This window comes from Octodon degus, unplaced genomic scaffold, assembly GCF_000260255.1.
Source record: "Octodon degus isolate 3935 unplaced genomic scaffold, OctDeg1.0 scaffold00035, whole genome shotgun sequence".
Classification (NCBI taxonomy): Eukaryota; Metazoa; Chordata; class Mammalia; order Rodentia; family Octodontidae; genus Octodon; species Octodon degus.
In genome coordinates, this window is record NW_004524611.1 from 6,894,169 (window position 1) to 6,906,160 (window position 11,992).

At 48.1% G+C, this 11,992-nt stretch overlaps 1 protein-coding gene and 1 pseudogene across 1 annotated transcript; both read right to left on the reverse strand.

The window, feature by feature from the left end:
• Positions 1 to 3,931: 3,931 nt before the first annotated feature.
• On the reverse strand, positions 3,932 to 4,842 carry Nupr2 (nuclear protein 2, transcriptional regulator). The gene is made up of 2 exons (XM_004630554.2): positions 4,439 to 4,842; positions 3,932 to 4,122 (listed from the first exon to the last, which is right to left on the reverse strand). The coding sequence occupies exon 1, from the start codon at positions 4,786 to 4,788 to the stop codon at positions 4,480 to 4,482; it is 309 nt and encodes a 102-aa protein (XP_004630611.1). The 5' UTR covers positions 4,789 to 4,842; the 3' UTR covers positions 3,932 to 4,122; positions 4,439 to 4,479.
• Positions 4,843 to 11,179: 6,337 nt separating this feature from the next.
• On the reverse strand, positions 11,180 to 11,759 carry LOC101589648 (annotated as a pseudogene).
• Positions 11,760 to 11,992: the final 233 nt, after the last annotated feature.

The window sequence follows — 11,992 nt, forward strand, 5'->3', positions numbered from 1 at the left end:
TTTTTTTTTTTTTTTTTTTTTTTTTTCTGACGGAACTGGGGATATATGAGTGCCAGGCAAGCACTCATTCTACTGAGCTATCTCCCCAACCCCCACACTATACATTTTAATCTTTTCTCATATATATTATGGAATTTGTGTCGAGTTAGGATAAAATCCATACCCTAGTAATTTGACAGAAGTTTTACTGAATAGCCTGCAAGGTTCTGGAGATACAGAAATTAACAAAATCCCAACCTTCATAGAGTTTCAATTTCTTGTTTTCTTTTTGAGACAGGGTAATGTTGTGCAGTTCAGGCTGGCCTTTGAGCTCACAGTGATCCTCTTGCCTCAGCCTCCCAAGTGCTGGGATTACAGGGTGAGCCACCACGCCCGGCTTAAATTTCTAAGAGAGGAGACCCAAGCCTATATGTGGTATCATGAAAGAGCAGGACAGTAATTATAGACAGCTAAGTTAGAAATTAGTAGGCAAACAAGAATAAAGGAAAAGGGGAAAAAATAGAAGGAAAAAATAGAAACATCTTTTGTAAATAAGGAGAAAGAGGGGTTGAAAGGAGGAGAGAGGGGGGCCAGGGAGATGGCTCAGTAGAATAAGCGCTTGAGTTCAATCCCTGGTTCTGCCAAAAAAAAAAGAAAAAAGAAAGGACAGGGGAAAGGAAGTAAGATATCATGTACAGGTACAAATTTCCATATGTGATATGTATATCTAAGGTGTGTCAATATTTTTTTTTTTGTGACTGGCTCTGCCCACCTTGGCATGATGTGGTGCCAGGGAACAAACCGCTGTCCCTGCACACCTGCCTAAGCTTGCCTAAGCAGGCACTTTAGATTGCTGAACTATTTTGCTGGCCCTTTATCAATTTTATTTTTCTTTGTACCAATAATTTTTATATTTATTTATTTATTTATTTATTTATTTATTTTGGAGGAACCAGGGATTGAACTCAGACCCTTGCGCTTGCCAGGGAAACACATTCTACTGCGCCATCTCCCCGGCCCCTATTTATTTATTTTTATTGAGAAATAAATATGAGACAGTTTCACAGCTGATTAATAAGACAGTTTTGATAGTCAATACACTGTACATTGTTATCTTCTTAGTGGTTATCCACAGTACAAGAAGCAGACAGGATATTCTGTCCAAACACTGTTAGTACACCTCTTTCTTCTCATTGAGTTAAGCGAAAGTAGCTGTAAATTTATCCTATTTTATATATATAAATACAAAATGATCTTTCCTTTGTATCCTTTTTTTTTTTTTTATCCTGTCAGAGGTGACTATTCTATTGGCATCTACATACTATAGGTGTTTGAATTCAACTAAACAATCCAACACTGTCTAGCTGTCTATAATATTAGTGGGTTATCCTCAGAAGTTACTGACTTGAGCCTTTTACAGCTCATTGTATTAATATGGATTTACTTTATATACCTCATTTTTCTACTTTTCTGCTGGATGGTTAAGACCAAGATAAAGCCAGACCTATATAACAAGAAATGTAACTTTTGTATCTGATAAGGTCAGCCAAGTAATCTCAGGATTTATCCTGTAGCCCTGTACCACCCTTTTGTACCAATAATTTTAAATTTATGTGTTTGATACAGGGTCTCACTATGCAGCTTAGTCTCATAGTGATCCTCCTGTTTCAGCCTCATGGGCGCTGGGATTATAGATGTGTGCCACCAAGCCTGGTTTCGGTGGCTGGCTCAGCAGGACCTGGGCAGGCCAGCATGGCATGTGGTACCAGAGATCAACCCCAGGTCCTTGTGCTGGCCAAGCAGGCACTTAGACTGCCGAGCTTTCTCCCTGGCCCTACCAATAAATTTTTTTTTTCAAAGTTTTATTGAAGGGGGCCGGGGAGATGGCTCAGTGGAATAAGTGCTTCCCTGGCAAGCGCAAGGACCTGAGTTCAATCCCCCGTTCCGCAAAAAAAAAAAAAAAAAAAAAAAAGATTTCCAGGTTTTTGGGCTGGTGAGATGGCTCAGTGGTCTAAAGCACCTACTTAGAACAAGTTTAGCAAAGCACAGGGACCACGGTTCAATCCCCCAGCACCACATGCCAGCCAGCCCCGCCCCCTGGTGGGCTGAGCTGGCCACACACACACGCGCGCACACACAAATAAATAAATAATTTTTTAAAAAAGTTTTATTGATAAACAGATAGCAATGAGACAGTTTCAAATCAAATCGGAAGTACAGTTTCAACAAATAATACACTGCATATATTCTTCTTAGTGGTTAATTGCTGTACAAGATGCGGACTTGTGATCCTATCTACCAATAAAATTTTAAAAATGCAAAAACAATAGGCGGCCAGGGTCTGGGCCCTTGATAGTCAGTGCAGATGATGAGAACCACTGTGGCCAGAGGCCCCATTCAAACAAAGCCAGGCCTGGAAGTGCAGATGTAATAGCTAGGCCTAGGAGCCTCCTTAAGAGACAAGCACAACAGGTGTGGTGGCTCATGCCTGTAATCCCAGGACGCAGGAGGCTGAGGCAGGAGGATCCCTGTCACCTTGAGGCCATGAGCAAGTTCAAGGCCTGGCTAGAGTGAGACCCTAAAAAAGAAAGCAGTAACTTGAGATTATAGTGTAATCAGGCCCAGCCAGTCCACTGTGCCCAGATAGGCACCAAAGGCATAGCAAGCAGGACATTCAGGCCTGTGCTCCCCCGTCCCTTTCTGTGTGACTATAGATAAGCTAGTGACATTAGCCATACACCCTTCTTATGGGCCTTCACTATTGGATGCTTATAATCCTAAAGGTAGGTTTTAGTTTGACCCATGTTGTGATTTTGCTGTATAAAATATTCTTAAGAGAAATAGCCTCTATGGCAACCCACTTATGGGACCCTGACACACACACATCTTGTCTCTGAGGAGCCATCTCCTATCTCACTATACCTCTCCTGCTCTTAACTTCCGTGGTCTTTGCTATTCTGGGGTTGGGAACAGATTGTTTCCCGCACCTCAGTAGGACATACAAAGGGAGGCCAGGCAGGCAGTACTTTGAAGGCCTCTGACTGCGAAGGCAAGCTGTGAGTTTAAAAAGGAAAGGGAATCTTTGATTGGGAAGACCCCAAGGGGTCGTGCTTTAGTGATACTTGGTGTGAGGAGGTTGTAAAGGTAACAGAGGGCCACTGGGAATAAAGCTCAGCAGCACAGAGCCTGCCTGCCAACATCAGGGTCCTGAGTTTGATTGCCGGTACAATAAATAAATAAATAAATGGAACAACCATAATAAGGGGAAGTAATCTTGGAGGTTAGGTGAGGTTTATGAAAAAGAGAACAAAGGTGGAACTTCCTTTTCTGTTGTATGTAAATCAGAAATTTCTCCCTTCTGCCAGAGTAGCAGAGGGCTTTTTGTTTTGTTTTCTTTTGAGATAGCACCTCATTATACTGTTCAGGCTTGACCTTGAACTCATTTATGTAGCCCAGGCTGAACCGGAACCCAGTGATCCTCCTGCCTCAGCCTCCCAAGTGCTGAGGTTACAGATGTGCACCACCATTTGTTTTCATTTGGGGTGTGTGTGTGTGTGTGTGTGTGTGTGTGAGTAAAACAGGGTCTCACTCTGTAGTTCAGGCTTGAACTCACTGATCCTCCTGCATCAGCATCCCAAAAGTCAGGATGACAGGTGTGCGCTACCATACATGGTTTACGACCACTTCTTTTTTTTTAAAATTTTATTTATTTATGTGTGTGTGTGGCCAGCTCAGCCCACCAGGGGGCGGGGCTGGCTGGCATGTGGTGCTGGGGGATTGAACTGCGGTCCCTGTGCTTTGCTAAGCTTGTTCTAAGTAGGTGCTTTAGACCACTGAGCCATCTCACCAGCCCCAACAACCACTTCTTTACACAAAAGAAACGTCCAAGTGTCGGTCAGACTGGTACCCATTTTTTGGGTGGGAGGAAAACAAAGATCTAAAATGCCATTGGTGCTGTCTTCTTTTAATTAAATTAAAAACCTTAAGAAGGCATAGCCACTGGACATCACCTAACTAACAAGTGTAAAGCAAAGACTGAAGCAGTAAATTTAGGCGATGTGGAGCAGTTCTGTAGACCAACACGGAGGAGCGCAGTTACAACTGGAGTCGGCGGAAGTACTTTTAACAGGTCCTTTGAGTATCCTGTAGAAAATCAGAAACAAACACCAATTATTCTCTTTAGTCCAAACATGAGCATCAGAAGTAATTCTTAAAGGGGTATGTGTTTTAAGGGATGTTTCCATTGGGCTTAGTGGTGCAAGCCCACTATTCCCAGGACTTTAGGAGGTTGAGGCAGAATTGCAAGTTCAGGCCCAGCCTGGGCAACTCAGCCAGAGTTTTGTTTTTGTCTAAAAACAAAACAAAAATAAAAAAGGACTAGAGCGTGGAGTTATGTGGGAAGCCAAAACTGAGTGCGTGCATGAATAAATAAATAAAATCAATCTGTATTTTCTAACACCTTGCAGCAACTGCCAAGCTGAGGGCGTCCGCTCTGGGCGCTCACGCAAGGCGCGTGCGTGGCCTCGGCTGCAGCTGGCGCTGGCGGCGCTTGCGCAGTCCGGCGAGGAGCTTCTGCGCGACTCTGCGCTCGTGGCCGCCGGGCACCGGCCGGTTGGTGCGCAGGACCTGCTCCCGCCGGGTCCGACCCTTGCTGCGCCCGGCCCCCGAGGCCGGGAAGTCCCGCAGGTAGTAGTAGTCAGGGCAGTCGTACGCGTCGTCGTCCCAGCTTGCCCGCGGCAGTGTCTCGGGGGGTGGCGGCCGGGCCGGGAGAAGAGCGCGGGGACCGGCAAGGTCTGTCCCAGCCTCCATGGTCCACCGCGGTCCCCGCACGCAGGCCCGCTGCGCGCGCACTGCGGCGGCCTGGCCGCTCCGCGCCCTGATTGGCCTGTCGTCGGGGGCGGAGCTCGTGACGTCACAGAGTCCCGGGGTTTTTTAGTAGGGCGGGGCTTAGCCCGAGGGACCCAGGCGTTGTGACACCTGCTGTATGCCAGGTTAGGGTAGTTAACTCGGCTGCAACGTCATTATTATTATTATTATTATTATTATCATTATTTTTACGGTACTGGGGATTGAACCAAGGCCTTCACACCAAGCAATATCCCCGGCCCTTTTTATTTACTTATTTTACTTTAATTTTTGAGACTGGTCTCGCCATGTAGTTCGGACTGGCCTTGAACTGTGTATGCCAGGCTGGCCTCGAACATATGGCGATCCTTCTGCCTCAGCCTCCTTTGTACTGGGATTGTAGGCGTCTGTCTGTCTGTCTGTCTCTCTCTCTGTCTCTCTCTCTCCCCTTCTTCTTCGTCTTCGTCGTCTTCTTTCTTCTTTCTTCTTTTTGTCCCAGGGATCGACCTGGGGACCTTGTGCTTGCCAGACAGGCGCTTATGCCGCTGAGTGATATCCCCGGGGCTAAGTTTCTTCTTTTGAGGCAGCACCTCCTTGAGACACAAAGCTGTCCAGCTGGATTGGAACTTGTGATCCTCCTACCACCGCCTCCCTAGAGTGCTGGGATTACAGGTGACACTACCATGCTCGCTTGCTTCATTTCATTTGTTGTGTGCTTTTGCTGCCTTGTGCCCAGCGCTAGCTAGGCAGGCAGGTGTTTTTACTGGTGCCTGGGAGCTTTAGGGCGCAAAGGGCAGAGGCCAGGGCCTTGGGCAGAACAGCAGTGGCAGGGCGTCGTCCAGTCAGTGACCTGTCGTGTATGTACCTTTCTCTCCTGTTTGTTTGCACGTATTGTCTTTCTCTCATTCTAGCTGGACATATTATAGAAATGAATCAGTTGTTAGAAGTTTGAACAGTCGAGTTTTGGGTTTCAAAACTCGTGGTGGCCAGTGCAAGGTCCTGCGTTCAATCCCTGGGTCCAAAAAAGAAAAAAGAAGAGAGAGAGAGAAAAAAAAAAGCAGGTGGCCAGAACATGGCACATGTTGCATTTTTAGGTCTCATTATGGAAATAACTGTAACCATGGAGAGTGAAAACATACCGTTTGCTGTCTTACAAAGAATGAGAGCTTGCCTGGCAAGCACAAGGGCCTGAGTTCAATCCCTGTTTCTGCCAAAAAAAAAAAAGTACCCCCAGCTTTTGCACACTTGGTGTCTGCAGACATCAGTAGCCCCAAACCAACGCCTGCCCCACGGTGGCCCTCTGCAGCTGTTATTAAAAGCCTTGATACACTCCAACTAGATCTTGCTTTCACAGCACAGACTGCTGTTTTGAGATGTTAATTTTGCGTCCATTGCCTTACATTTCTATTTGCTGAGTTCATTTCATCATGGATTTTCTGAGGTTTCATATCATCACCAAATAGAAATAGCTTTTATCAAGCATATTTTTGTCATTGTTGTCTCTAATTAGAGATAATGTGCATTTTTTTTAAACCTTGTCCTGGCTTTAGTGGGAATGCGTGTGGTGTTTCTCCCAACTCCTGACTTCTGAACTGCAAAGACTGAGCATAAATCTGTGTGTATTCTTGTGGTCATTTTTGCATATTTGTAGCTCTTGCCAAGTAAAAGTTCAGTGTCCTTCTGCAGCTGGAGCTGGACAGAAGAGGGTGGGGGATGGCTTGGGGATGGGTTGCATATGCCTCCAAAGGGTTGTGCTTGGGAAAGCTTGGTGCTAGTGTGGGCTATTTAAGTGGGGCTTCATTACAGGACTGAAGTCACCCCCATCAGTGTGGCTCTTGGGAACCCTAGTTCTTCAGGGAATGGTTATTAGAGAGTACAGACACCGCCCATGCCTTTGGCCTCCAACTCAGGGCAATCCTACCTCAGCTTCCCAAGTGCTAGGATTACAGGTGTGCGTCACCATGCCCAGCTGCTGGTCATACAACAAAATGAAACATAGTTTTGGTTTATATTTATTTTTTTCCAAAATTCACAGAAAGAGGAAAAATTTTAATGTCATTCCTCAAGTAGCACAAAGTACTTGTTTAAAATATTTTGAGACAATATATGTAGTTCAGACTGGCCTTCAATTTAGTGTGTAGCCTACGCTGTCTTCAGATTTGCAGCAAATCTCCTGCCTCAGCCTCCTGGGGGGTGGGATAACAGGTAAGTACTACCACACCCTACTGTTGTCTTTCTTGGAGTCTTCATCTCTTATTTTTCATTCTCTCTCTCTCTCTCTCTCTCTCCCTCTCTCCCCCTTCTCCTCCTCCTCTCTCCCTCTCCCCTCCTTTCTTCTTTCATCCAGGGTCTGGTATGCAGCTCAGACTCAGTGATCATCCTGTCTCAGCCTCCCCAGCACTGGGATTATAGGCATGCACCACCACGCCTGGTTTCACTGGTCTGCACGGGGAGCCTGGGGAATCCTGGGGCCAGCACAAGGATCAGCACGAGGGGCCTTGCGCTTGCCAGGACAGGATCTTGACTTCTAATGGGAGAAGGGTCCTGGGGCTGGAGACAGGAAGGGCACAGAGAGCCACGCGGGAATGTGGGGATGAAACCTGCAGGAACAACATTGGCTTCCTCAGAATCCAGCTTAGGGCAGTGGCTTGTGGGGGACATCGCCTGCATGAGTCCCCGCCCATTCTCTTAAGTTCCCCGCGGTGCTGATGGAGCACGGCCAGCAGAGGGAGCTGGAAAGCTGTGGCCAGAAGCTCCCGGAATCAGGCGAGCACAGCCTGACTCCGGGGGCGGCGAGCGTATTCTCAGCCCCTGGAGGGCCTGGGGTCCAGCGCAGCAGTGGCTTCTCCGCCATTTGTCTTCAGGGGCCTGGATCTCAGACCTAGGGGAGAGGTAGTCCCTTCCTTGGTCACCTTATCGGGTCCTGAACCTCAGAACTGTAGCTGATCCTTTCACATAGCTGCCAGTCCTCCTCTTTATACTAAACTTTACTTGGTGAAACTTACTGTGGTCCATGCCTCCTGGTCCGACCCTGAAAGACAGAGAATTGCCAGCAAGATGGCTTTCAGGAGGCAAGAAGTGGATCACAAAGGAGGCTTGGGAGAAAGTGTGGCTGTGGCTTTGCCCTTGAGTGCCGCGCTGAGCTCCTTGCTAGCAGGAAATGAGATCCCCATGACTCAGTACACACAGAGACTGCACAGTTAGTGAAGCTACTAGCCTGGCACGGTGGCGCACACCTGCAGTCCCAGCACTCAGGAGGCTGAGGCAGGAGGATCCAGCCTGAGCTACAAAGAGCTCAAGGCCAGCCTGAACTGCATAGCGAGGCCCTGTCTCAAAAAACAAAACAAAACAAAAATATTTACAGAGAGACAAGTTCAAGGCTTTAATCCTTAGCTTACATCATGGTCTAAAAGGAGAGTGCATTCATGATGGCTCAAAAAGAATTTGTCGTTTCCTAATAGAGGGCTGATATTTTGAAAATCAAACACAGCTGTGTGGGCCGCTGAGTTACCATCCCAGCTCCATACATTCTTGCTGTTCTCTCACTTGAAGGCGGAGGGCATTGATGGGAAAAGTGCAGGAGCCTAAAACCTCGGATGAAATGTGTGTTTGGACTCAAATGAAATGAAAACAAGAGGTGACTGAAAAAATGATGAATATTTAAATTTTCAAAAGGTATTACAGTAGGCTGGAGAGCTACGTTGGTGGTCTAAATGCCTGCCTGGCAAGCTCAAGGACCTGGGTTTGAGCCCTAATACCATATGCCGAGCTGGCCCTCGATACCCTATGCTGTGCCAGCCACTGAAACCAAGCGTGGTGGCACATGCCTATAATTTCAGTGCTGGGGAGGCTGAGACAGGAGGATTGCTATGAGTCCAAGCTGCGTAGTGAGACCTTGTACCAAATAAATAAATATTTTTTAAAATTGCAGTAAAAGACACATTGCTAGGAATGCCCTCAAAGTCTCCCCCGCCACCACCACTTCAAACACACTGATCTCACTGTTCTTGCCACTTTTTTTTTTTTTTTTTTTTTTTTGAGGCAAGGTCTCACAGTGCAGTGCAGGTTGGCCTTGAACTCACAGCAGTCCTCCTCCTACCTCAGCTTCCCAGGTTCTGGGATAACAGGGATGCACCACCATGCCCAGCTCCTTGTCATTTTCTGAAGCAGCTCTGGAAGTCCTCTTTCCTGAGTGTCTTTATGAGGTATGAGAAAAAAGAAATTTTTTAAAAAAATATTTATTTATTTATGTGTGTGTGTGTGTGTGTGTGTGTGTGGCCAGCTCAGCCCACCAGGGGCGGGGCTGGCTGGCCTGTGGTGCTGGGGGATTGAACCACGGTCCCTTGTGCTTTGCTAAGCTTGTTCTAAGTAGGTGCTTTAAGACCACTGAGCCGTCTCACCAGCCCGAGAAAAAATAGTGACTGCTGCTGCCACGTGCCACCCAACAGCAACGTATATTTATAAAAACATGACTGTCCTCACTCACCCCATTCACTGGACCTGGTGCTGTGACCTCTGGCCCCTTCCCAAAGTCAAAGTGGCCATGAAAGGGGAACGTTTTGGATCCCTCAGGGGATCAAGGCAGCCAGGGCAGTGCAACTAGAGACCCTCAAGAAGACACGTCAAGTCCGGGCATGGTGGTGCACGCCTGTAATCCCAGCACTACAGAGGCTGAAAACTAGAAGGATCACTACAAGTCCAAGCTGCGCAGTGAGACCCTGCACACACACACACACACAAAAAGAAATTGGTAGGTTTCCTTAGTCTTTTGCCAAAAGTGTCGTGTGTGTGTGTGTGTGTGTGTGTGTGTGTGTGTGGAGTGTGTGTGTGTGACTGGGGATCAGACCCATGACCTTGCTCCCACTGGGCAAACTCCCTGCGACAGCAGGACCGTGTCCCCAGTTCTTAGATCTGTGTTGCCGTCTCTCCTTCAGCCAGACTTCTGAAACCACCCCTTGCTCAGGCACTGGAGAGGTACAAAGTACGGTTACAGGTGACAGTGCACGGAGGTGGCAGTCAGCAGGACTTTGCCCTGCAGTGCCTTCCAGCAGAGCACCAGGAGGCGGCACGTCATCCCATCCACGTCGACCAGAGGCCCTGGGATTTCCTCATGTGACCCCGCAGGGCAAGGTCAGCAGCGACTTTCAGCCGCAGAGCAAGCGGAGAGCAGCTCTGGCGAGCACTTGCACAGGAGCTCAGCTGGGAACTTGCTCCTGCCTTGGCAGATGGGATGTTGCCAAAGTGTGTGTGTGTGTGTGTGTGTGTGTGTGTGTGCGCCCGTGTCCGTGTCCGTGTCCTCAAGGGAATGGGGTGGGAGCCTCAGCTTCCTATTCTGGAAAATGACCTTTACAATTTCTATTTGGATGAGTTATAATGTAGATTAGATGATTCAGTGTATGCACAAATCTAGAAAAATCTAGCCTATAATAGATGCCCAATGTTAATTCATGTAGCTCATTCTTTTTCTTTATTATTATTTTTTCTCTTGTGGTACTAGGGAGTGAATCCAGGGCCTTCATGTTGACTTACATACCCAACCCAGTTTTACTTTCCTATTGAAACATTATCTTGGGCTGGCGAGATGGCTCAGTGGTCTAAAGCACCTACTCAGAGCAAGCTTAGCAAAGCACAAGGACCGCGGTTCAATCCCCCAGCACCACATGCCAGCCAGCCCGCCCCCTGGTGGGCTGAGCTGGCCACACACACACACACACACACACACACACACACACTAAATAAATGTTAAAAAATAAAAAAAAACAAAAACAATATCTTGCTAAATTGGCCAGGCTGGGCTTGAATTTGAGATTCTTCTGCCTCAGCCTCCCACAGTCTGGGGTGGAGCCAGGTGTGTTCCACGATGCCTGGCTTGGCTCGTTCTTAATAACTGTTTAGCTGAAATGTTTTAGAATGAGCATTACTGTGTAGAAATAGTTTGCAATTAACATAAATCCCAAATAACATTGAAAAATGCAGCCAGGTGTGGTGGTGGTGGCACAAGCCTTTAATGGACAAAAACAAACCAGAGAAAGTAACAAATCAGGAAATTGCCTACCACCAAGAGACACGTTTTTCCCAATACTTGGGATTGAACCCAGGTGTGCTCTACCACTGAGCTACACTCTCAGCCCTTTTTTTTTCTTTCCAGGTAAGGAGTGCTTTATTCTTAGCATAGTAGAGGGTAATAAGGGGGCTTGGTAGCAGCAGTAGTGCCCCCGCCCCGTCCCAGCACTCTCCTCCTCGGCCCTGGCCCGGCACCAGGCAGCAGCAGTAGCCGCAGGTTACCGGGCACGGGGCGGCGTGTTAGTTTGCCGGCTGGTGCCCATGCCCGTGGAGGGTGTGCCCAGGGCCCCAATCATGAGCCAGGGACATGTGGAAGGGCTCGTTCAGCTGTGAAGATGCTACTGGAGATGTCGTCCAGGAGCCAGTCAAGGCCCGTAGCAGGTTCTCCCCAGTGACAGCGCTGCAGCCCTGGATGCACCAGTGGTGGCTGCGGATGGAATCCAACTCCAGGGCCTCTTGAATGGCGTTAGCGAGCGGACAGCACTCCTGGCGGGTCCTGCTTGTTGGCGAAGATGAGGAGGGCGGCTCTAGCCAGGTGCTCCCCCACAAGCAGGCCCTGCAACTCCCTAGCAGTCTTGCAGGCGCTGCCGGTCAGCACTGCCCACCACCCAGATGAGGCCATCAGTGCTCCCAAGCAGTCCCGCCGGTAGGAGCGCGGTGACTTCTGGCCACCCACGTCCCAGACACTCAATTTGAACCCTCGGTGCTCCAGGGTGTTGATGTTGAAGCCAAGCGTTGGACAAATGGTGTCCACATCTTCCCCATTGAACTTCTTGAGAATGGTGGTTTTGCCAGCATTGTCCAGGCCAAGCATGAGCAGTCTGTTTCTGTTCTTTCTGCTTCATCTTCTTCAGGATGGTCAGAAGGCCCATGGTGCCCGGGAGATGGCTCAGTGGGATAAGCACTTCCCTGGCAAGCCCAAGGGCCTGAGTTCAATCCCTGATTCTGCCAAAAAAAAAAAAAAAGAATGGAGGTGGTGATAGGCACAGTGGCGCATGCCTGCCAGACTCCCAGGAGGCTGGGACAGGAGGCTCCCAAGCTCAAGGACAGCCTTGGCAACTTAGCAAGAGAATGCCTCACAATAAAAAAATAAATAAAAAGGGCT